Source organism: Cydia strobilella, chromosome 2 (genome assembly GCF_947568885.1).
Source record: "Cydia strobilella chromosome 2, ilCydStro3.1, whole genome shotgun sequence".
Taxonomy (NCBI): domain Eukaryota; kingdom Metazoa; phylum Arthropoda; class Insecta; order Lepidoptera; family Tortricidae; genus Cydia; species Cydia strobilella.
In genome coordinates this window covers 16,806,198-16,832,263 of record NC_086042.1, presented here as the reverse complement: position 1 = coordinate 16,832,263, position 26,066 = coordinate 16,806,198, and the positions used below count along the sequence as shown (strand labels likewise).

The 26,066-nt window shown below is 36.3% G+C and overlaps 3 protein-coding genes and 1 long non-coding RNA gene across 8 annotated transcripts in view; 2 read left to right on the top strand and 2 right to left on the bottom strand.

Moving 5' to 3' along the window:
* LOC134752265 (protein MTSS 1) overlaps positions 1–26,066 on the top strand; it is a 192,531-nt gene that overhangs the window by 92,082 nt on the left and 74,383 nt on the right. For all 4 annotated transcript variants that reach the window (XM_063687915.1, XM_063687909.1, XM_063687900.1 and 1 more), the window contains exons 3-4: positions 730–803; positions 23,990–24,074. In XM_063687915.1, coding sequence (XP_063543985.1) covers positions 730–803; positions 23,990–24,074 — 159 coding nt within the window. The remainder of the gene's footprint in view (positions 1–729; positions 804–23,989; positions 24,075–26,066) is intronic.
* LOC134752513 (phenoloxidase-activating enzyme-like) lies at positions 708–6,009 on the bottom strand. The gene is made up of 6 exons (XM_063688210.1): positions 5,870–6,009; positions 4,514–4,674; positions 4,078–4,300; positions 2,306–2,453; positions 1,782–1,984; positions 708–1,564 (listed from the first exon to the last, which is right to left on the bottom strand). Exons 1-6 carry the CDS (start codon positions 5,925–5,927, stop codon positions 1,176–1,178), a joined length of 1,182 nt encoding a protein of 393 aa, XP_063544280.1. The 5' UTR covers positions 5,928–6,009; the 3' UTR covers positions 708–1,175.
* LOC134752727 (uncharacterized) lies at positions 8,056–8,500 on the top strand. Its single transcript, XR_010128763.1, has 2 exons — positions 8,056–8,333; positions 8,415–8,500. It is a non-coding gene; the product is annotated as an uncharacterized LOC134752727 (long non-coding RNA).
* LOC134752444 (phenoloxidase-activating enzyme-like) lies at positions 9,468–22,649 on the bottom strand. Of its 2 annotated transcripts, XM_063688150.1 has the most exons (9): positions 22,492–22,580; positions 19,130–19,207; positions 18,464–18,621; positions 15,020–15,198; positions 13,714–13,865; positions 12,937–13,099; positions 12,286–12,500; positions 11,907–12,061; positions 9,468–9,836 (listed from the first exon to the last, which is right to left on the bottom strand). In XM_063688150.1, the coding sequence occupies exons 1-9, from the start codon at positions 22,544–22,546 to the stop codon at positions 9,579–9,581; spliced, it is 1,413 nt and encodes a 470-aa protein (XP_063544220.1). In that variant the 5' UTR covers positions 22,547–22,580; the 3' UTR covers positions 9,468–9,578. The 2 variants fall into 2 exon arrangements, with proteins under 2 accessions (XP_063544220.1, XP_063544223.1); XM_063688153.1 differs by lacking the exon at positions 19,130–19,207 and having other exon boundaries at positions 9,470–9,836; positions 22,492–22,649.

Here is a 26,066-nt window from a genome sequence, read left to right as displayed (position 1 = left end):
TCAAGGACAATGATCTCAGTCCAAATTACGAAACATCAAGTTTCAAAAAAGTGAGCTGGCGGCAAGAATGACTTCCGTTCCGTGTAGTTATAGTGAATGAGGAGTAATCGGAGCAGCAAATCGGACAGACTGGGGGCATTATATTATACGCCATTGTTTACGTTGAGCAAAATGGTTTGAATGGCTTGACCGGTACTGGTATAGCTCCAAGCATCAATTGGAGTTATAGAAGTTTTCCCAGTATAAAATTTTACTTTATATATTCCTATATATATAGCATCGCATGTATTTCTATGGATGTCTAACAATTACACTTAAAGCTGCGTTTCCACCAGAGATGTGCGAGGCTGCGTAGCTATACACTACACGTTGAGCGAGGATAGGTAAATGAAGTGATTGTATTGGTTCTTAACAAACACATTCCTCGCTCCGCATCCTCGCACATCTCTAGGGGAAACGCAGCCTTATAACTTAGATTGGCTTAGATAATTTCATAAAGGTTTAAGGTAAGTACCAATCTCATGATATTTTGCAATTTGCGAATTTCGGTTTTTGCGGTAGCCCCCCTGTTGTTTCATTTATTTTGACTGCGAAGGCATAGCACAAAAACTTATTTATGTACATTGATTTATGGATCGAAAGTGTTATTTAGAAAACTTTGCATTACATTTAAACTTATATGTGAACGATGAAATAAAATACACGTCTAATTCGTGAATTTATTTTCAGGTCTGCGTTGGTTGCAATATCTGCGTTTCTGGACGCGTTTCAGAAAATCGCAGATGCAGCGACGAATGCAAGAGGTGAGTACTTACTACTTAGCTATGACGTGTCATAGTCGCTCCATTTAACTTTATTTACGTGTCAATATAGTCGTCGAAATTAAAATTATTCAGAAAATACCGTGGCAGGATAAGGGACCATCTTGTGCCTGATGAATTGTGCTTTTAGGCCTGATTAATTTTCTAATGACGTGCCACGTCATTAGTAAAAGCGCTATACTAAATTCAAAGATAAAAAGAGGCGAGTGCTGAAATTTAGTACTTAGATCATTTACTAATGACGCGGCACATGAGCACATCATCAGAAAAAATTCAGGACGAGAATCTATTGAGACACCAGATAATTCCTTATCCTGCCACGGCCTTTTACTTATTTAAAATATCTAAGGATTTTTAAATCATTTCTTTCTTAATCCAATCCAAATATCTATATACATGAGTGTAAACACCTGGAACATCTTTAGTTCCGCAATTATTATGACCGTAACTGACCACGCCGACTAGCTCGAAGGTGTCTCCATATTGGATCATTAAAGGTCCCCCTGAATCCCCTTTACACGAGTCTCGACCTTCCTCACCACCGGCACAGAGTTGATTATCGTTAAGCCTAAGCTTGTATGGGATCTGGCAGATGTTCGGTGGAACGTAGGGGAGTGAGATGTGCTGTTTGACGTCGGAGAAGACAGTGCCGTTGGATCCCCAACCGGCAGTCAGGAAGCGGAGGTTCTTGCTAGCTTTCTCGGTTGGGTCCTTAGAGGGTAGGCAAATTGGACGGATGAAGTCTGAAAAATTAAGTTAGGTTAGCACCAAAACGTCTTTGTTCGTAAAAACGATGGCTACAATTTTATTCAATATTAATTGCTTATTACGGATGCACCAATCACGATTGTGGCTGGTGCATCCGTAATAAGCAATTAATTGGATATTGGCAGTCTTTAGCTCATTTTATACCTTACCCACAAAGACTACGTTTTCAATCGACATATATTAAAGACTAACCTGTATAAGGAGCGTTTTTGCTTAATTTGACGAGCCCAATATCATGCGGTCCGCCTTGATACTGGCCCTTATATTCAGGATGTGCTATCTGACGTTCGATGCTTATGAGGATCACCTCGAGGATTTCAAAACCACCACCGTAGACTTCAACTGTGTCCGTGGGAAAGGAAGTCGTGTTGTATTCGCCGAGTCGGACTCGCTTTCTGAAAATTAATAATATTCAGCATCGTCAGCTTCACAACTACATGCATATTTTCTCTATCTGCACTTCAGCTGTTCAAATCTATTATGAAACATAAAATGCAAATGGTTGCATTAACGTTTCTAATACAAAGATCAATAAACATACACTTGCCAAATTTCGTTGTCATATCGAGTAAAACGACTGAGCTAAAGTCTTATAAGAGTTATTAATAGTAAATGGCTTCTGTTAAAACCTACTTGTACCCCAGTATCCTTACCACGAGTTTGACACTGGCATATTCGCTAGTGATTCGAAGTTTAAATGTCTGATATAAACTTACGCTTCTCCATATCTTGTGGCCCCAATACAATGTGCTGCCGTGAGAACATATCTGGAGCTTATAAGACTGCCTCCACACGATGTGTAGCCCCCCGCATATTCAAGAAGAACTAACCACGGGTACTGCTCAACTGTTGCTATATCACCGCCTGCAACACAAACATATACCTATAGTATTATATAGATGAGCTATACGCGTGCGCCCGTGAGGGACAGGAACATACGCAATGCGACAAAATTAAGAACACGTTCCTGATAACCACATTCCTGACAACGTACCAAAAACAAACTACGTAATTTGGTAGGGTTTATTTGTTACCCACCATAAACCATACTAAATTTACGGTGGGGAATAAAAAAAATGTGAGACTGACAAGGACAAACAATGATGTCGCTTTCTCTGCTACTCCTACTGAAAGTTCATCTAGCCCCTCCCCCTTTTCATCTCTATATTATTGTACTGAACACAAATGATACAATCCTAGCAAAACAAATTTTACATATATGTCGTGAGAATTACAAATACGAGTAATATCAATAGATATATATTGATTTTGAGGGATTATTTTAAACAAATTGGACTAGTCTCACAATAAACTTGTGGTGCGTGAACTAGATGACAATATTTATAATAAATACATTGAGAAATGCGTAAAAAACACTTAAAGCTATGCATAATATGACAAACCGAGAAAATAGCAATTTAACTCAGAGCAATCATAAAACAAAAAAATCTAACATCATATCACATTATTATTGTATCACATGCAAATTCATAAGGCAGAAACAGGCAACAAACACACCCTTGTGTTCACTCTTCGGATAATAATATATCCCATCAAAAACATTACATGTAAAAAGATGCAAGTCTCGCAACGCAGTTCTTCTACTACAAAAAGTTTTGAGATGTAATGTAAAACCAAGTCAGTTATTTTAGTCAGTACCAGGGGGTGTTAAAACCGTAAGACTATTAGATACCTTTATTCTTTTAATACTTATCATGACTTAGCAATCGCACGGCTACATAGTGACATAAGGATAATTCGTCAACTATTTAAAATAGTCCTAATTGAACATAGCGCTAGCCTTAATGACATGCAGTTTGAGCAATACACATACGAGTACAAGTAAAGCATTGTGTGCGATTGCCAAGTCATTATATGTATTAAAAAAATAAAGGTATCTAATAGTCTTACGGTTTTAACACCCCCTGGTACTGACTAAAATAACCGACTTGGTTTTACATTACATCTCAAAACTTTTTTGTAGTAGAAGAACTGCGTTGCGAGACTTGTCAGACTTGCATCTTTTTACATGTAATGTTTTTGATGGGATCTCATCTATTTTTGTAGGCAGTTCTTCTTTTCGTGTACTAATACCCATACCACCCACCATACCTGTGGTGTGACTAGGGCCAATCGCCGATCAGTTATGTGATACACATATCATAATTATACACATCTTCATTCATACTCACAACGTACAACGTAGTGGACCTATACTTAACCTACTAATTGTAGGAACTACAAACGTAACTTTGTTATCGCATATATTTATATAGGATTACAAACTTACTTGTGCAGTTATTAAATCTTTAAAACGTGACTGATTGGCCTGAGTGTTTTCGAGAGAAGGATGGTACGGCCGTGTTGCCATCGATTAAAACAAGCTTTTTACACAAATCGCACTTAGCTCTTAGGGTTATTGCTATAATTGCACTACCCGATGAACACTGGTATAAGTAGTAATCATATTTTGCCTAAAATTACTTACCAACAATCCTATCGCCTCCGATGGTCTCAATACCACAGCAGCCGGTCTCTGGTGCCGGTGCCTGCAGGGTGGACGGACAATCAGACGACTCGGCGTATTCCCTGTCGGCGTCCGAGACGTCGTCGCCCTTGTCAGGGGTTGGCCGAACGGGCTTGCGATGGGGGAACTCTATGGGCGCTGGCCGCGAAAACGAATACCATTCTGATTGCGGAGGGCAGCACACCTGAAAATACGATAAATGCCGAATACAATGTAGGCGGACGGCTTAAATCCCTACAAATTCAAGCGGGGAACGCTAATTGAGGACATCGACGACGATGACAACTTTTTTATGACTATATTGTCGTTGCCAAAACCATGTCGTTCGTACGGGTTGTTTTCTAACACTACATTTTCATTAAAAGTTAAACGAGTACAACTATCAAAACTTCAATACCTTTGGTTTAAAGTTGTAGCTAAGTCCGCAGGACGCTTGCCTCAAGAAGAGCAGATCCTGTTCAGTCTTTGCGTTGTTCTGGTCGATGTCTTTCAGCGGCTGGTATTTATCTAGCAGCACGCACATCCCGGCTCCGCCTTTCGGTGTTCGACATTGGTTCTCTGCAAAAAGTATTGTGTTGTTTATGTGTATGTACAGTCAGTATCAAAAGTAGCAGATTAGACTACTCTCGTCAAAAGTATCTACATTCTCTAATAGTTTAACAAAAAGATATATTTCTCTATATATAGAACAATTAGATTGTAACAGATACTTTTGTAAGCAAACTGTAGAGATATATCTCTATTTCGAAAAGGATTCCAGGGTGATTCTTTTATGGTGTGATGTTTACCGCTACTATTGATGCTGACTGTATATTTGTATAACGATTATTATTATTATTATTATAGCCTTTGCTTCCATATTCTTTCTTATTGTTTTTTTTTTTTTTTGTATTTTTGAACAAGTTGTTTTATTTGTCTTTATGGATCCCTCTCTGGGTGAAGGCCTCCTCCAGTTTTTTCCAACTTTCTCTATCTTCTCCTGTGTTTTCCGGCTATTTGGGTAATGTCTTCAGACCAGCGTTTCTTCGGCCTGCCTGTGGGGCGTTTTCCGTGTGGTCCCTTCCATTTTGTGGTTTGTATGGTCCATCTTTTGTCTGTCATGCGGGCTACATGGCCAGCCCAGTTCCATTTAAGTTTGAGAGCATGGGTAAGAGCGTCGGTTACCTTGGTTTTTTCTCTAATTCTTGCGTGTCTTATTTTGTATATTTTCCGCAGCCCCGTCATACTTCTCTCCATAGCTCTCTGCGTAGTTCTTATTTTCTATTAGGACGATTAGGACGTTCATATGGTAAATTGAAATCATTTATAACTTCAGCAAATTAAATATATAAAACGTAAAAGACGAGGATTTATTTGTAAGATCATCTACTAATGATTGATTGATTAGTCACATTCAATTACAATTTTAAAAGACGAGAAAGTACTTACAGGCCAATTCGAACAATGAGATACGCCATTTACTAGTTCTAGAAACGATATGGATTTATGTCAGTGTAAAAAATGACGTTTCTTTTCTTCAAACAAAAACGTCATTTTTGACACTAACATATCTAATCCATATCGTTTCTAGAACTAGTAAATGACGTATCTCATTGTTCGAATTGGCCTGTTAGGTTAAAGTATAATAGCAAAATTACTAGACAGTATTATTTGTTAATCAGCTGACAGGCACTTCAAACATCTGAATGAATGAATTAAAAAAATACTGATACATAAATAGGTATTATGTTCAATTATTACATTTATTACTTACGTCCACTAATAAGTCCGAAGCTGAGAGCAACACAAAAACTAAAATAATAGCACTTCATCTCGGGGAATCACACCGTTGAGGAAAACGCGACCGTCTCTCGACACATGTCCGGCCGGTTCTTGGATGCCATTTAAATGGCTAAACCGTCCACACTTGTTTTTATACTACGTATACATTAGCGAAGTAGCTAATTGTATCAATACTAATAACGTCGACGACCCTGGTCCTAATAAAGACCTTAAAACAAGGTAGTAAGAGCTGTTACAATTACAAGTATAACGATACGATGATACCTTTAATCTTTTACAATTTGACGATCTTTTTGTGAGTTCATGTTATTTAGAAATATATGACATTGTTAAATATCATGTAATTTCCAATAAGAAATAAATTCTGAAATAGAATAGAAATAGTTTCTGTGTCTTTTTAAGTTGTAAAAAGTACCTACGTAATACGTGACAGTTTTCACGCACAAAGCTAAAATTCAAACAAGTTTTTAGCAAAAATTTCATTTTAGTACAAGCTTTATTTGAAACACGTGCATTTCAGGAACAGCAAACATTCCTTGTATCATTTTATTAATGAGGCAATGAAAAAAAAAATACTACAGTATAAAGCTTATTATTTAATCATCAATTAATCTTATTAAGTCGTTATCCTACTGGATCAGTTCATACTGCAATCTCACATTGATTGGACAAATGTGCAATTCCCAGATATATACATAAATATTTAACCTGAGGCCAGAGAGAATAAAGCTTAACTATCTTGTTTAAAATTCTTTTACCGAGTACATATTTAGGGGGCATTTGTCAGGCGGCCCGATTCGAACTTTAAGATACGTCAATTTTTTTTATGGCTTTCCCATCTTGTGGGTTTTGGCAGGAGGGATTTTGCCAATGACGGCGTTTTATGACGTACAACGCACGAAGATAATGTTCGGTGAATAATTAATTTTGATTTGGTAAAAGGAATTGTGTTGGGAACCTAGAACAAAAACATTTATTGTTATGGGCATCACAGACAACACAGAACATTATGTACAGTTAATTAGAAAAAGAGCGGGAAAAGGGATAGTTTTGACAATATATATGAACAATAGATATAAGATCACAAGTACCAGAAAGTGTAGAGCCGTTAAAGTTTTATATTGTTTTCTTGGATGTGTTTAAGAAGAATTCCAGTAACGTCAAATATTATTATTCTTCAAACAAAAACGTCACTTGACACTGACATTTCCGATCCATATCGTATCTAGACCTTATATTTGACGTATCTTAAAAAAAATCGTTTAATTCAGACTTCATAATGGTCCATAACTCCATACATGTTAGTACTTAATAATACTATTTTAAGCAACTTCTTCTTCTTATCTATCTTAAAGTTCGAATCGGGACGGTTATCAAATTAGATTATTTACTAAAATTCACAATGTACGGATGCAATTGAATTTACAATAAAGTTTTGAACTTTCCGTCATAGCATCGAACTGAGATTCTGTCAATCTTCCGCCAAGGGGGCCGCTATCACTTGTTCTGTGGTATTGTCGCCTCACAAAGTCATTTTTAGGGTTCCGTACCCAAAGGGTAAAAACGGGACCCTATTACTAAGACTCCACTGTCCGTCTGTCTGTCTATCACCAGGCTGTATCTCATGAACCGTGATAGGGGTAGACAATTGAAATTATATAACAAATACTAAAAAATACTTAAATTTGTACGGAATCCTCGGTGTGCGAGTCCGACTCGCACTTGTCCTGTGTCGCACTTGTTTTTTTTATACTCCTACAAAAATTATGTTACCACCATTTAATGTACTCGAGCTCGTACCTATATCTTCGGGGCATTCACAGTACCTGACCTTTGCAGTATATTGCCTACTGGTACGCGATACATGGGCTGCTTAGAGCACAAGATAAGCTGGATGCTGATAAGCAATAATGTGTTAACCCACAAAAGCACAATTTTGAAAAAAGGGCATCTAAAGATTTTTTCGTGGTTTTTGAGTGTTTGTTCTAAATATTAAAAGGCTTTGTTCAAACTTTACTGTATTTGTCAGTTTAAATACAATGAATACTAGTGATTTATAATTATAATAGTCGAAATAAATTTAAATTTGTCGCAATAATCCCCTTTTTAGGGTTCCGTAGCCAAATGGCAAAAAACGGAATCCTTATAGATTCGTCATGTCTGTCTGTCTGTCTGTCCGTCCGTATGTCACAGCCACTTTTCTCTGAAACTATAAGAACTTTACTGTTGAAACTTGGTAAGTAGATGTATTCTGTGAACCGCATTAAGATTTTCACACAAAAATAGAAAAAAAATAAATAAATTTTGGGGATTCCCCATACTTGCAACTAAAATTTAATTTTTTTTTCATCAAACCCATAGGTGTGGGGTATCTATGGATAGGTCTTCAAAAATGATATTGAGGTTTCTAATATATTTTTTTTCTAAACTGAATAGTTTGCGCGACACTTCCAAATTGGTAAAATGTGTCCCTGTAACTTCTAAAATAAGAGAATGATAAAACTAAAAAAAAAAAGATGTACATTACTATGCAAACTTCCACCAAAAATTGGTTTGAACGAGATCTAGTAAGTAGTTTTTTTAATACGTCATAAATCGTAAACCGCAATTTACCTTTCACTCACGTTTCACATAAAAAATACATTGTTAAAATTATGTAACGTACGGAACCCTCAGTGCGCGAGTCCGACTCGCACTTGGCCGGTTTTTGTTTATTGCGAATTGCATGATGACGTGAACTTTCTCAAGAATGTGTCATTATACTTAACACAGTTTCGCTAATTGTGTAAATCTGCCTTTGAACTTATAATCAACATGTTATAGCACATAGCATGTTCTCGTTAAATACTAACTTAATATAAGTATAACTTAAATTTTGATTTACAATAATCAATCAAGCCTCATATTGCATTGATATGATATTTTTTCGATTTGCAAGAATGATTCAACTGTAACAAGTTATTTAAAATCATTATAATTATAAAAATAACATTATTTTACAAATGTGCATACATTCAAATTGTTGAACTTGGTATTTAAAATGAATTCCTATGAAAAACTACAGCATTTTGCGGTTTTGTTTAATTTATTTCGGCAAATTTACCTGAAAAATAAGACGCTTAAAAACAAGTGTGATTATGCTTTAGAAATACCTTATTTCGATTAGTATTAGTATTACCTCTTGAAAACCGCAACAATTAACAGATTTGTGCACTAAATTCGTTAAATTACTAATTAAAAACACAATTTTTAGCAATATTTACCTTCATACCGCTTCTGATAAAACAGAATTAATGGAATGTGATTCCGCAATAATGAGTTAACCTCTTTTAAGACATTATTGACATTTTAGTATGCGTTCTGCCCATTACTGCAGTAAGTTGAGGTACTAAACGCATTAATGCAAAACAGACAACACGTGTTAACGGATTTGTGTTAACCTTTTTTCCGTCTTGTGGAATATTTATAAATTTCAAATCACTAAGGTCATTTTTGCAAAATGAAGTCGAGCGGACCAGCTACAAAATGGCATTAAAATCTCATTTTTGAGTTTTTGTGGGTTGACACATTATTACTTATCAGCATCCAGCTATAGTATTTTTTTTAAATCTATACAAATGTGGACCAATGATATGGCATCCATGTTTTAATCAGTTCTTATTCATAAAGTCAGTCTAAAATCAAGGCTGAATATTGCTTCTAATCCATGGCAAGTATTCAAACACTTTGGTGTACACTCCAGGAACGTTTTCTAGTCCACACGGCGTCGGGCCGAAACTGACGATGCCAACCACCTCGAACGTGGATCCCTCGAAGTGCATAAGAGGCCCTCCTGAGTCCCCTTTGCAGGAATCCTTGCCTTTCTTGCCACCAGCGCACACCTGGCCGCTCCACAAAGTGACACGGCGTTTGGGCACGTTGTAGGCCGGTTGACATTCCTGAAATATCACTACATAGTATACAACAAAGTCGCTTTCTGCTGTCTGTATGTCTGTCCCTATGTATGCTTAGATCTTTAGAACTACGCAACGGATTTTGATGCGGTTTTTTTACATAGAGTGATTCAAGAAGAAGGTTTATATGTATAATTTGTAAAGGTTTTGTGTAAATTAGTTGAACTACCCGTGCGAAGCTGGGGCGGGGCGGGTCGCTAGTATAAAATAATATATCTATTTGTAGCGATGCATGTCAAATTTCCGTAAGTCCACAAAAATGGTAACTGTCTTTATAACATAAATGAAATTTCCTAATTAAGGGCTAGGGTAACTTTGGTACAGTCTATAAAGTTGACATGTACTAAATATAGCAATTGTATTTGGGGGCGTTCAAATATTACGTAACGCAATTTTCGAAGATGGAAGTGGAAATCCGTGGTCTCTGCCTACCTCTCCGGGAAATAGGTGTGATTATGTATGTATTTTATTTAATAAATAAAAAATTGTTACGTAACGCCTAACTTATTATTATTACAAAATGTATATAATGATGTATTCTTTAACCGTATTAATAATCGTTCATTTAGTAATATGGAAGATCGTAAATAACCTTCATTAGTAGTTAGTTAGCGATTCGTGCAGGTGAAATCGAATCAACAGCGATGAAATCTTGCGAAGTTGCATTGCGTTCGTGCTTATAACGTTATTATTAGTTTTTAGATTTCGTAGTATTTGGATTAAAATATGGGACGCTATTCTATTCGTATTAGGTTTTCCAAATACCGGACCTCTCGGAATACCGCTATTAATACCGAAACTCTCTTCATCAATCCCGGGATCCCGGTATTTATTAGGTATGAATTATTAAAAATTGGGAATTAAAAGGGCTAAATATTACACCACATAAGTTCTAATAGCTTTAAAGGAATCAAATAAAGTTTGCATTTCGCTGCTTGTAAGGGCTAGTCACAGTTACCGGTCACTTACATAAGTGTGTGTGTGTGTGTACCTAACTGCTACGGATTTTCAGTTCAACGTTATAAATTACCTATCACTTACATGTTTATTCTTATAAGTCCGTGGAATGGGTGGCAAAAAATAAACAGAATAATACAATGCCGTTGCTTGCGCACGCATGTTTTGATTTGATTGCTTTTTTTGTAGAATGTAGCAAAAAAACTCATTTGCGTATTGGTGTAGTTTCCTAGCTCCAATTTTAGCAAATATAGTTAAAATACGTAGTCAGGTTTTACATAAAAAGAAGATATTGCTTAGCTCTCATTTCTTAAGGCTGGCGTCCACTAGGTTCGCCGAGGCGAATCGAATCGCTATAATTAGCCTTCTATACATTTACAATGAATGGTAAATTCGATTCTACGCGCCGCGGCTCTTCGTCAATAGACGCGGTTTTATACAGGCTGGCGTCCACTAGGCTCGCCGAGGCGAATCGTAATAATTCGCCTTCTATACATTTACTATGAAACTGCGTCTATTGATGAAGAGCCGCGGCGCGTCGAATCGAATTTACCATTCATAGTAAATGTATAGAAGGCGAATTATTGCGATTCGATTCGATTCGCCTCGGCGAGTCTAGTGGACGCCAGCCTTATGTATAGGAGGCGAATCATTGCGATCCGCCTCGGCGAATCATTGCGATCCGCCTCGGCGAGCCTAGTGGACGTCAGCCTTTAGAGTAAATTTAGAACACTGTTACTACAGTTCCTTGTTGTTTTCCTACTGTTTACCGTATCTGCCAATATTTAAATAACTAATTATGTTCATATCACTACCATGATTTCCAGAAATATTCATCGTCAAATATTTATCTCACGCCAATCTACTCGGTACACGTTCAATAACTATGTAATAAGAGTGAGATACTAGTTTGATGCGATGTATTGGGCTTCTTAATTCAGCCGAATTTGATCATTTTAATGGATATAGAGGGTTTATACTGCACATTTCACATGTTAATAAAAATACCGGGATCCCGGTATTGCATTTAAAAATACCGGTATTGAAAAATGGCCAAAAATCCCGGTATTGGAAGTCCTAATTCGTATGCGTACATACCTCAAGGCTAATGTAAGGCAAGTCGACGTGTAGCTTGATTTTGCTGCTAGAATGTGTTTCATTGATAGCTCCCCAGCCTGCTGCAAATAACTTCCCATAGGACGGTATGCTGGAGGTTACATCCCTCGTTGGCAGGCAGATCGGCCGGATAAAATCTGAGAGTCAAATAGTTTTTTTTACTCGTGATGCTGATGGAGGTAACTTTTGAGTTTAGACCCAGGTGGTGTGTGTAGAATACGATTCTAAATCGTCATGTTGTGTCATGCCAGAGGGCATTGCTTCATCCACAATAGGAAATTTTAGGATACTTACTGATAAAGAAAATTTTTGTTATAGACTTGTGTAGATTCTAAGGAAATATTCCAACGAAAGTGCGTACCTGTATAGGGTGCAAGTTCTGAAAGCCTCAGCATAGCGATATCGTGTCTCCTCAGCGGGCTACGCGGACTGTACTCAGGATGGGGAATGATGTGCTCAATAGGGATGATGATCGGGTCCATGGTGCAGTCCATATCTCCTGGTTCTCCACCTTCTACGGCTACGCAGTCGGCACCGCTGTTAGATGTGTCGTATTCACCCAGACGCACATTTGTTCTAAACATAAAACAATAGTATCATTTTATATTGAGCAAATTGGTTATAGGTTGATGACACGCTATGCCAGCTATTTTGACATCTCAGGTGGCGGCCGATTAGTTGAATAACTATACAGTTTTATATCCTTTCCTTTGTAAATATGGTGGTATTGGTATTCTTAAGGTCTTCCATGCATGAAAGCACACATTTAGCGATTACAAATGCAAAGCCGCTTGCTATTTTCTAAAGTAGGAAGGTGAAGGGTATGATGACAAAGATATTTTTTAGTTAAGGCTATGCTTACTATACAATAGGTGGCGGGGGTCTGTAGCTCGTGGTCGTTATGCATGCCGTACCATGGCTGCAGGATGTGCAAAAACCAATTTGGCGAGAATAATAACGACAATGGCAGTATTTGCGTAAAACCAACGCTAGTGTACTTAAGGGGCCTTACGGGGTCCCTGCATCGAGCACTGTTCCCTTCACGCAATGACCCGCCGTGAGCACATAGCGCCCGGAGATGAGCACGCCGCCGCAAAGCAGTTTGATCTTGTTGTCCTTTTTGTACTCGACGATCGCCAGCCATGGATACTGGTCGATTGATGTTTCGTTTCCACCTGGAAGAAGATAAATTATTGAAAACATACGAATACTGTTATTTATTATAATGTTGATATGGCTATGTTTCACAATAGTTAGTTTAAATTTGAATACTTGAAATTTAATATTCAGATAAAGCATTTCCTTGTTATATTTACTGTTATCGTAAATAGTTACGTTCATTATGGATTAATCATTAGCATCAAAGGGATTCCATGAACCAACCTCATATTTGCATAGCGGTTATCGCGTGTTGGTCATGTGATGAGTCAGTATTCGTATCCGGCTACTTGGTTAAGAGTTCTTTTTAGGGTTCCAAAGGGTAAAAAGAGGACCCTCTAAGACTCCACTGTCCGTCTGTCTGCCTGCCTGTCCGTCTTGTCTGTCACCAGGCGGTATCTCATGAACCGTGATATCTAGACAGTTGAAATTTTCACAAATGATGTATTTATGTTGCCGCTATAACAACAAATGCTAAAAACAGAAAAATATGTTTTTTTTAAGCGGGGCTCCCATACAACAAACGTGATTTTTTTTGCCGTTCTTTTTTGCGTAATGGTACGGAACCTTCGTGCGCGATTCCGACTCGCACTTGTCCGGTTTTTTCCTTTGGACTCTATCATTCATTTACCGGTAATCTTGTTAGTGCTGCCGCCGTCCATCCCGCAGCATTCTGTCCTAGGATCGGGTGGTGCCGCGGAAGGTTGACACAGACCGGTCGGCGGCGGTGGCCCTGGGGGAGGCCCGCAACACACGTTGAAGCCGGAGCTGGGGCTTATACATCTATATACCAAAAGACGTACAATATTAATCGCGTTTATCTAATTACCACTGACTAGACAAAGTACCTAATGCGTCCGCTTGATTTTGTTTAACGCTTGATAAAAACAAATTATTTCGAAGTAGTTTTTTGTCAGTAGAAGAACGCCTTCATTGTATCCCACCCATTTCACTCATTCACCCACTATTCCAAAATATAAATTACCCCCTTTACTGAAAACACTAATTGTGTAACATTGCTAGGGTATCTATTTATTTATTTAATCTTTATTGCACAAGAGAAAAACTTAATATCGTACTAAAGGCGGACTTATTGGCAAAGCAGAGAGATTCTGAGCGGTGCTACTGCTACTACTAATAATAAAATATAAACGCAAAGCTAAATTAAAATTTAACATAAGTACATATGCAATGCAAGAACCTCAAAATATATACAATACATATAATATAAATACATATTACATATTTACATTTATATTTACATATTTACATCTCTATATTAATCGATATGCGGTACCTAAAGGTTGTCTGGAAGTGATCGCTTTTTAGCGATAAGACCGCTTGTTGTTTACCTCTACTTCTGTTGCTGTTTTCTTTCTTTATTGTTTTTATTGAGGTGTGCAATAAAGAGTGTATATAAATATATGCAATATAGTATATTAATTATAAAACTAAAACTAGGAAACCTTAATTACCTTCAAACCATTCCATTCAAACCTTCAGAATAACTAATAGTACATTCTATCAGCAAAGAGAGCACGTACAGATTCCTTAAAAGCGAACTTATTTGGGGCATTTTTAATATTAAGGGGGAGTCGGTTCCAAAGGCGCGCTACCTGCACGCAGATCGATTTTGACATGAAGCCAGTGCGATGTGGAGGGATGGATAAAAGACATTGCCAGAGCGATGCTGACGGTCGCGAGAAACGCCGTAGTATTGAAAGAGGGACTTATTGAGGTATACAGGAGACAGGAGAGTGTGGATCGTTGAGCACAGAGTATAGAGAGCAATGCAATGAGCAATCTATGTTCCAAACGAAAAGCGATATTTAATATACAATGGTGTTCTAAATAATTAGCAGTGGAGTCGGATGCTTGAATTGGGAATGCTGTGTAGGATATTTAGAGTACTTGAACAAAAAAAAAACTAATCTTACCTAATACTGTTAACATAAGCTCTATCTTCAGCGTTGACCGTTGGGGACTTCAACCTCTTCGCAATGTGTTCACACTGGAAAACACTTATACACTGGCCCTGATTCCCCTCCGGTGTGAAGCAAGTTTTTGACTCAGCTGGGGGAGGGGGAGGTTGTTCAGTGGATGATGGACAGCACACCTGTAATTCAAGGAAAGGTAGCTGAAAAGAAAATTACTAGATTTTCCATGTCAAATCTAATCCATTCTGCATGACCCTTGTAACTTTCAAAATGTTATACTTCTTTTTTTTCTCTTTTAACCCCCCATAATTTAGTTCCTTTGTTTTTACTTTAACGTCCTCAAAGGGCTATTAAGCCCGATAGTGGATATTCAATTAGAACAGCAGTTGGCAAATTGGCATGATGACAAATTTTGAAATCCCTGGTCGGTACACTTGTATTGGTTCCGAAAAACACAATATTTCAGCTATACTCATAAGTTTTATTTCTTTTTATTATAGCTAGTTTAAACCTCGCGCGAAAACGCCTCGCGTCCATTTGTGACGTCACGGTTTATAGCACAATCGGATTAAGTCTAACCTCGAAATCCTTCCAAAGTTATGAAATTTGGTATGTATGTTAATTAAAGGTCTCTTTTTCATGTCTACACTATTTGACATTTGGGGACCTCGAGGAATCGCAGCCATCTTGGAAAATGTGTACCATTCTGGAGAAATTTGCGTTTTACTCTAAATATACGTTCTCTATGAAAATATGGTGTAAGGCAACATTAAAGCTTATTAAATTCTACACAAAAAAGTCCTAGATATCTTTGCGGAAAAAATACATCTTGTTATAGAAAATAATAGCTGAATCCAGATTTAGCGCTTATACACTTTCAGGGGATATTCTCTTAATATGAAATTTGGAGGAATATGAATTCCACTTTTGTCTATACATTTGTACACGTTCTACCCCAATATCAACATTTTACTCGACTGCGACCTAATCAGAAAGTAGGGTTATGGGTTTAAATACTGAAAATCAGTACATCCTGTAGGTCAGGATACTGGACGGATTTTTTTAAATGACATATCGGTAGATTCCTCTTGCCCTTCACAACCTGTTTACACTTGTTTTATTAAGGAAAAATCAATACAGCCGCCTTGAGAGGACGTCGAATAGTAAATCATATTTTTACTTCTAGCGCCTAAACTATTGAGTGAATTTCAATAAAATAGACATCAGTAGATCCATAATTGGTACACAAGTGCTATGCAATACAAATTTACTAAAATAAATGGAGGAATAATGTTTAGGACTAAAAATGTGACTGCGAAAACAGATTTTAGGTCTTAAATGGGGTTTAAACAATAGTGACAGTAATGAAATTTGACACCTACAATTTCAGGGATCCCTGTTTGCGTGTTATAAAATTGGAGCTTCGGGGACCACGGGGATCAAACGCCATATTGAAAAGTACAAGTCTTTTTTGGTTTTTCTGTTTTTCTCGGAATATCTGAGTTTAATGTGAATACTGTGTATGGCGAAACGAAAGCTTATTAAATTCCACACTAAAAAGTTATACAACACCATGTCCCAAAAACGAAGCCTTTTCTAGAAATAGAGCTTACAAGTTACAAGGGAAGCTTACAAGTTTCCACACATTTTTTTTTATTCGTGGTTGCTGTTTTATACCTTTTTTGTGTAGAACTTAATAAGCTTTTGTTTCGCCATACACAGTATTCACATTAAACCGAATATTCCGAGAAAAACAGAAAAACCAAAAAAGACATACTTTTCAAGATGGCGTTTGATCTCCGTGGTCCCCGAAGCTCCAATTTTATAACACGCAAACAGGGATCCCTGAAATTGTAGGTGTTAAATTTCATTACTGTCACTATTGTTTAAACCCCATTTAAGACCTAAAATCTGTTTTTGCAGTAACATTTTTAAGTCCTAAACATTTTTCCTCCATTTATTTTAGTAAATTTGTATTGCATAGCACTCGTGTACCAATTATGGATCTACTGATGTCTATTTTATTGAAATTCACTTAATAGTTTATGCGCTAGAAGTAAAAATATGATTTACTATTTGACGTCCTCTCAAGGCGGCTGTATTGATTTTTCTTTAATAAAACAAGTGTAAACAGGTTGTGAAGGGCAAGAGGAATCTACCGATATGTCATTTTAAAAAATCCGTCCAGTATCCTGACCGGTGTACTGATTTTCAGTATTTAAACCCATAACCCTACTTTCTGTTTAAGTCGCAGTCGAGTAAAATGTTGATATTGGGGTAGAACGTGTACAAATGTATAGACAAAAGTGGAATTCATATTCTTCCAAGTTTCATATTAAGAGAATATCCCCTGAAATCAGCTATTATTTTCTATAACAAGATGTATTTTATTCCGCAAAGATATCTAGGACTTTTTTGTGTATAATTTAATAAGCTTTAATGTTGCCTTACACCATATTTTCATAGAGAACGTATATTTAGAGTAAAACGCAAATTTCTTCGGGAGGTACATATTTTCCAAGATGGCTGCGATTCCTCGAGTTCCCCACATGTCAAATAGTGTGGACATGAAAAAGAGACATTTAATTAACATACATACCAAATTTCACATCTTTGGAAGGATTTCGAGGTTAGACTTAATCCGATTGTGCTATTAGTTTGTGATAGTTATTTTTTACATGAGTACGTTACACACGAATATATTACTTTACATACTTACAGTTACGAATTTTTCCTTGAACCCGAATGATATTATTAATTCACCACTATATATTACGATTAGAGATGATAAATACATTACAAAAATTAATCACAATAACAAAAACTTTCACATAGTTGCAATCTGCAATTTAAGATGAATTATTTAGATACATGTAAATCAATGTGAAAATACCCGGCGCCGGTTTTAGTTTATAATTTTTTTCAGTTTATGAAAGCCAACATGGCAATGATAGTTCCATTCAGCCAAATAATTAGTATAAAGTTCTTTGGTATAATATCGTATTATTTAGTATTTTATTTATACAATAACAAATAAATATTTACTTTATATCGTGTAATAATATTTTTTGTACGTAATAAATGTTTAATGGCGAAATATTTTTTTTTTAATATGAATTACGGTCAATGAGGTGGTTGTCTATGCTGCTCAAAGAAATATGTCATGGAATGATGACGCCACGGTTGGGCTCGCTTCTTGTTGTTGTTTCAGTCAAAATAGGCGATTGTAGAACTTTGCACTTTTATTTTATTGAAAATATTAATAATTCTAATGTTTAAACTGAAATTGGGCCATTTTTAGAATCATATTAACATATTAGTTTCTTTGAAACCATTATTTCCATGATTATTTGTTGCTCTCATCATGCCAATTGTCTGTATCCATACTATCCATACTAGAGTTGAGTACATTTCATCTTTTAAGGCGATTTTTATATAATGTACCTTTGGTATCGTGCCGATGAATCCACATGCTGATTTTTTGAGGAAGTTCATCTCGTCAGGCGTCATGCGTGGTTTGTTCACAATTGCCCTGAGTGGGGGGCATTCCAATATACTCCTGCAGTCGCCGCTCTTGTTGTCAGGGGTAGAACATTCTGATTCTATAAAAGGGTTTTTTTTTTCAACCTGTTAATATGTGCGTCTCATGCTCAGACCAAACAAAGTTTAAAATACAAATTTGATCAGTAGTGTTCATGAGGTTTAAAATTTAGGTGCTTAAAATGCATGTGCAAATTTTATCTGTCTTTGTCGCCGTTATCTGCCGAAATCGCCCGTTAAAAAAGACGGACCCTTCTTATTACATTTTGTAAATTTGTAATTCATAATAGAAAGGACTAAAACAATCCCAAAGTGCCCCTCAGTGTTTTTTAATGGAAAAAGTAACGGAAGAAAAGTGCTAAACATGTACATTCATAGAACTTTGTGTCACTAATTGTGCCAATATTTTGTCAGCTCTTATTGTAATTATGTAAATTCCCAAAACCAGGACATTCTTTTAAAATGCTAATAGGTACCTAAACCTTTTCCGTCTGTTATATTTTCGGATTGCATTTAGTGCTAGCGTGTCGATGTAAGCTGGAATATTTGTGATATACATATTTGAGATACCTCTCCTTAAATGGACAATTCTGTGGCGTATACGGTCGATCATAGTTGGCCTTCTCACCGAATGGTGTAGCCTGAAAGCTGAAGTTTTAATTAAATATATTGTAATCATAACTTGGCTGGCGCGATAACGATAACCCAAAATGAGTCTTGGCCTTCAACACAAGAGCACGCCACTTTGCCCGGTCCAGAGCGATGTCACGCCAGCTTTCGCCGACGCCGAGCTCACGGAGATCAAGTAAGTAAGTAATCCCATCAAAAACATTACATGTAAAAAGATGCCAGTCTCGCAACGCAATACTTCTACTACAAAAAAGTTTAGAGATGTAATGTGATACCAAGTCGGTTATTTTAGTCAGTGCCAGGGGTATTAAAACCGCATCAATATTAGATATCTTTAATTTTTTATACATATAATGACTTGGCAATCGCACATAATGCTTTATTCGTACCTTACTCCTAAATATGTGTAATGCTCAAGCTGCATGTGATTTACGCTAGCGTTATGTTCAATTAGAATTATTTTTTATAGTTGACGATGATCCTTATGTCATTATGCAGCCGTGCGATGGCCAAGTCATTATACGTATTAAAAATTAAAGATATCTAATATTGATGCGGTTTTAATACCCCCTGGCACTGACTAAAATAACCGACTTGGTATCACATTACATCTCTAAACTTTTTTGTAGTTGTATTGCGTTGCGAGACTGGCATCTTTTTACATGTAATGTTTTTGATGGGATCTCATCTCTTTTTGTAGGCAATCCTTCTTTTCGTGTACTACCCATACAATAATTATACACATCTTCATTCATCCTCACATCGTACAACGTAGTGTACCTACACTTAACATACTAATTTTAGGAACTGCAAACGTAACTTTGTTATAGCATATGTTTATATAGGATTACAAACTTACTTGTGCAGTTATTAAATCTTTAAAACGTGACTGATATTGCAGTATTTTTAAGTTTTTATTGGCTTAATACGCTAAAAACTAATTACGTTTCAAATTTGGAGCTCGTGGGTCTGCTAGAAGTACCTTAGAATTATGATGATCGTGAGTGTGTCAGGAACTTTGACATGCAATAATTCTTAAACTACAAGTTCAAACGAAATGTTCTTGGGAATATATGTAAGCCATATCATGCCCTATATGTCACTTAAAATTTAGGGCTCTAGCTTTAGCCAGCACAAAATTACAGGACGTAGAAAATGGCCTGAATGGCTTCGAGAAAAGGATGGTAATGGTACGGCCGTGCCTCTTTGTTTAGCTCGACTTGGCGGGGGCACTACCGTGCCCCCAGATCAAAACAGTTACGGCTTATTTATAATAAATACATGGCCATGACCATTAAGTATTTAGTAATCTTTTATCATTTTCCTCGACGATGACACACCTATTCATGCTTATTGCTTATGCGACATTCAATTTATAAATATTATGCATTACTATTATGTTTCGCCCCCCTATGTAGGTAATTAGGTATGTCATATGTATGTTACGGGCAACTTGATTAAGCGGCAGGCAAAGTGATAAATTTATGACTGGCCGGTCCATATTAATAAAGCCCGACGGTCCGTGGTCCCTTTAATAAATCAAGGTTTGAGATAGCTTGTATTTATCACTTGGACCGGGCAGTATGAATACTTCCCTACTTGTAGCCATCAGGCAATGTGATAAATTCGGCCGCGCTGTGGTGGGAGCAGCTTATTTCTGTGGGGGGTTGCAATTCTAACCTAACCTAAACCTACTTTTCTATAAACAATTATTTTCTGAGGGGGGGTTGCAATTCTAACCTAAACCTAAACCTCTTTTCTGTAAGCAGTTCCTTTCTGCTTGGGATTGCAGTTATAAACTAACCTAAACCTACTTTTCTGTAACTACACTACCGCTCAAAAGTATTTAGGCACCCGCAATTTTCACCATACAATTGTATACAAAAATTATTTTCAAAATCATACTGTTCGATCGGCAAATGACTTACATGTTGGATTGAATTTTTATTTAGGTAAATATATTGAGCCTCAAATTGTTGCCAAAGACATCCATTAAAATTTCGAATTTACTTTACAGTACATATGGTGCTACTTTTTCGCACTAGTGCGGGAATGAGCACTTTTCGTGCATATGTCGAAAGTTTAAAGGGCCATATGTACTGTAAAATGTTGTACGATACACGTGCGAAAAGGTAATTCGTAACTCGTGTCGATTTAAAACACTCCCTGCGGCCGTATTTTAATTTATCGCCACTCGTTTCGAATTTCCTCTTTTCCGCACTTGTATCGTAAATAACTATTATGCAACGAATTAAAAAACCCTTATGTACTAGTTCATACAAAATAAAACGATTTTGTACTGGAAAACGATCTATGGATTTTTTTACGCTTTCCATTTGGTAAATAGGCAATGTACACGAATATTCTGCACATCACTGCGTCCCCGAGTGCGAGAAGCGATTGAAATTAAGAAGCAGCCCAGAAATTTTAATAGGGAAGATTGTTTTAACTTATCGGCAACTTGGGGACCAGTGATCAAAAAATTAAAGCCAAGGGATCTATCTTCGGATGTGTGCGCGGATGTTGTGTGTTGCGTGTCGGACTATTGACAATAATTAACATTTACATATGTGTAGTGGTGGTTTAAAAATTTGATGTCTACCCCAAACTTTAAATAGACTTTTCGTCGGGTAGTCACACAAATCTCTGTTTTGACATTTTGCTGGGACATCAGTTAGCCGCGACCACGACCAGTAAGACCTGTGTCGAAACGTCGGTAAATAAAGGTAACAAAATAAATTCGCGATAGACCCGATTTTAAATGTGATTTAATATGTGTTCAAAGCGCGATAGTTTTAAATGTTATGTATATAAAAAATTGGTTTTACGTATAATTATTTAAATTTAAATCTTGGTGTTTTATATGAACTCAAGTCGAAACTCCTTTTTATTTAGAACCCTTTAACCCTTACGGCCTTACTCATACACGAGCTATAAGCGACAATTAGCTAATAATCGTTTCTCTTAATCCAATTCTCTTTATCAGATTAGCAGTGATATCAGAGTATTCCTAATTTTTTAATTCATTTGAAATAGGTACCTCTAAGTAATTTGAAGTATCTCTGTAACAAGGATAACCACAACGGTAACATACCTATTTGAAAATGACATCATTTTGCAGTTTAAAATAATTATGTTGAAGAGGATGTATTCTTTCCAGAACACATTATATTACTTTTCCATAAAAACTGATTCCGCAAATGATTAAATTTATTAAATCTTGCGTCATTTAAAGGGAAGCGAAGAGTAACATCTTAATGCCTGGTTGAAGTAAAAAGGCATTTTAAAACAGTTTTACTTACGTCCTTCCACGAAACACAAATATGCCAACGCCGGTATAAGCCATTTTGGAACCATTTTCACTCAGTCGCTTTTCATTAACACTATAACACGAATGTGTAGTGTGTACAATGCGCCACACAGACTTGCGCTGTCCGCGCGGCGTCCGCGTAGATGCTCAACTGGCCAGTAGCCACTAGCCAGACCAGATTATGTTAGGTTTGTTGCCACATAATATAACGCTTCAAGCGACTTGTGCGGTCATGATAAGTTGAACTTAATGCGAACTGTACAAAGTTGTATACAGTTTATAACTAACAAACAAACATCTTCTATTGATGCGTTTACCGTGTGAATAAGTGATTTTTTTTTGTTATGTTATAAATAAAATGCGTGCTTGTGCAGATATAGACTTAGTTGCTTATGTTTTAAGGTATATTTTGGTGAATATGGCGTTAATTGTGATCGGATACAGCAATTGAAACTATTAGGGAAAAATGGTTTTGGGTTGATGAGTAACTCGGAGTTTTTGCGAAGATGGTACTCCTATTATAATACAGGTAATAGTGAATTCAGTAACCTTTTTCTGGAACTACCTCCGCGTTACGGAGTTAGATGAGGTCATGTTTTAAACTTATCCACCCATTTAATATGATTATTTAGGCTTAGACTTTAGTTTAATACCTAAGGACTGTATCGTTTATTATAAATACTACTTAGCCGTTTTTTTTGGTACCTATTACATTTTATAAAAAAATTACACATGTGTTTAATTAGTGCTTTAATAAGGTATACATTTCGTCCTGGGAGGTCGACGTAAAAGCATATGGTTTAGACAAAATTTACCCAATCCTCCGGAGTAACAATAACGATTTCGGACAAATACTACTACAAGAAAATTTACGGTTTGCGAACAAGACGATATTACACAAAAAAAAATCGTACTATGAGACCCGCAATTATACATGATTCGTAAAGCGAAACATCTGGGCATAGTCTAATAATTTCTTTTATGAATAGAGAATATGGCATGTTACTATCATGGAGTGTTTCTGTCGACCTGCTCTAGCGATGGTTCAACGCCATAAAATGTCCGTTAGGTTTGGTTTTTAGCTGATTATTTTAGCTGTCTCCCTCATTTTGCTTTCATTACAAATTAAAGGGAATTCAAAATGTTGCGTGAAAAATCGTTTTTTTTTTGTAAAGATAAAAATTCACCACATTTATTCTGCAGATGCTCAATTGAGCAATCAAGAAGAGGACATTTAGATAACAGTCATGTTTTGGCAGCATATTTACCTTTTGTTTATTTAAATCGTGCCAAGGAATCAGTGAAACGGTCTCAAATTAAACTCGACAGGCTTGTCCAAAATATATATGCTAGACGATACGAGTATTGACAGGTTAATGAAGTCCCTAAAATAAAATTGTGATCGATTAATATTAGTATGGATAAATGTTATAATTTTATATTATGCTATGCTTAGGAGTTTAGTGATTTTTGTTTTCTTTTTGTTACAGGAGCAACGAAAGAAATCGGAACAGCGCTCACCAGGGTTTGCCTCCGCCACAGAGCCATCGAAACCAGAATGAAAACGTTTATCAGGTATAAATATGTCAACATTCGTTATGTTAAGTACTTCAGTACTTTGGGGTTGTTAAATTAGATGGTCCTTTTGGTTCTATGCCTCATTCGAGATCTCATTAAGTGGCGCCATCTATAACTACACGATTAGGGCCTTCGACTTTGTATGGAGTGGAGTATTGTACTGAAATTTCTTAAGTTTGACTTCAGCACACGCATATTTATACTTAGGTACTAATAGGCAAATTAAATTTATAACTTACCTATATTACTTTTTAGTTGTAGCAAAGAGGATATAATAGGATAGAGCGATACTGTCATAGTAAATTTTGTAACAACAGTAAATTCACTGCCATCTATCGACACACTTTTAAACTAAAAATGAAGATTTATAAAAACACGATGAAATGTATTTAAATATGGATGATTATGAATATGAATGGATGATTTTTTTTTATTTGCATCAATTATTTTTATGATTTTGACCCATGTTCTTTCACAGCTTTCACTGATATGCGTTAAAATTGTTATAGTACATTTCGATGCTAGTGCGGAAAGTATGTCATCACTTCACGAGTACCGAGATATTGCGGCTCGTGGCAAGACTCGGGACGAGTGAAGAATGACATTTCTGCACGTGTATCGAACGACGTTTTTTAATACAGTTGCGAAAAAATAAGAAAAACAATAAGTAAGGAATTCGAAACTTTTATATTATTAATTCTGTGAGTCTGTGACATCATTGACATTGACATTATGAAGAGGTGTTTTTTTAGCTGGGTGTTATTATTATTGAACCCACTTCAATAAAAGTTTTTTTTTAAACGCATGTTCTATAAGACAGAAACAATTGTAAATATAAAACATTGTACTATTATTACCCAAATATCGTTAATTACGATTATTCATGTATCGTACATTTATAAAAAGAATATCGAATTTTGCCTTTGGAAACTTAAGGCGCTTCGCGCAAGTTTTGGCCAAAAACTGTTACTTTTTAGAGCTTATAACTTCTAAATGAGTCAACCAAAAATTATGAAAAAAATATATATGCATCTTCACTCTATGGACAACAATCGCAACATTTGACTTTTTTCCTAAAATTTGTAGTTTCACCGAAAAAAAAAATAACACGACAGGCCGTTTTGCGGCTAACTTTGCTTATAGCTTCTAAACGGCTTAATCGATTAAAATTATTTTTAAACTAACAAACATGTTTTAACAGGTTCTACAAATGCAACATAGCTTTTCTTAATCAAAAAATATTTTCTTTAGAAATCGAACGTTTTTCCACATTTCATGCGTATGCAGCCTGAACATGGCGTGGCCGGCAGTCGTGTGCCAGCTTTGAGACGAGGAGGCTGTGTCGCTCGTCGCTCCGTGCCTTCCTTGCACTATGTTCGCTTATGCACAAGCAAAGTGCTATAATATCGGAGTTATTGTGGCCAAAGAATAAATAACTGCAGAGCGCTGATTTGGTTGCGACGCGCATTAGCGAGCGCAACACGGTATTTTGCGGTCTATTACAATGAATGTAATGATAATATCCGTATATATTATACTATAATATACGTATGTTTGAGAAAACTTCATTTGAAATAAATAAATAAATGTTTTCTAACCGACATATTATAATGTCATTCAAGTTTTACGTTTTGAATAATGTTCCATTCCATCTCGAAACAATAAATAATTGATTTAACCTATTACCTATTACGTTGTATGTATGTATGTTAAAAAACATTGTTTTTGTAGTTTAAAAATAATTTTAATCGATTAAGAACTAGCAAAACGGCCTATCGTATTTTCATTTACGGAAAAACTTACTATTAAGTTTATTGTAGGTTTAGTTAAGTAGTAATTAGTGTTAAATAGTTTAATTGTAGTTATGTCTGTAAATTTTCCATGGTCGATCCTTGCCTGTTAATAAACGTTTTATTATTATTTGTATCTCCTTCTGCATTTCAGTAATTATTTCATTGGGTCAACTTGGTGTATTATGTCTTCTAAATG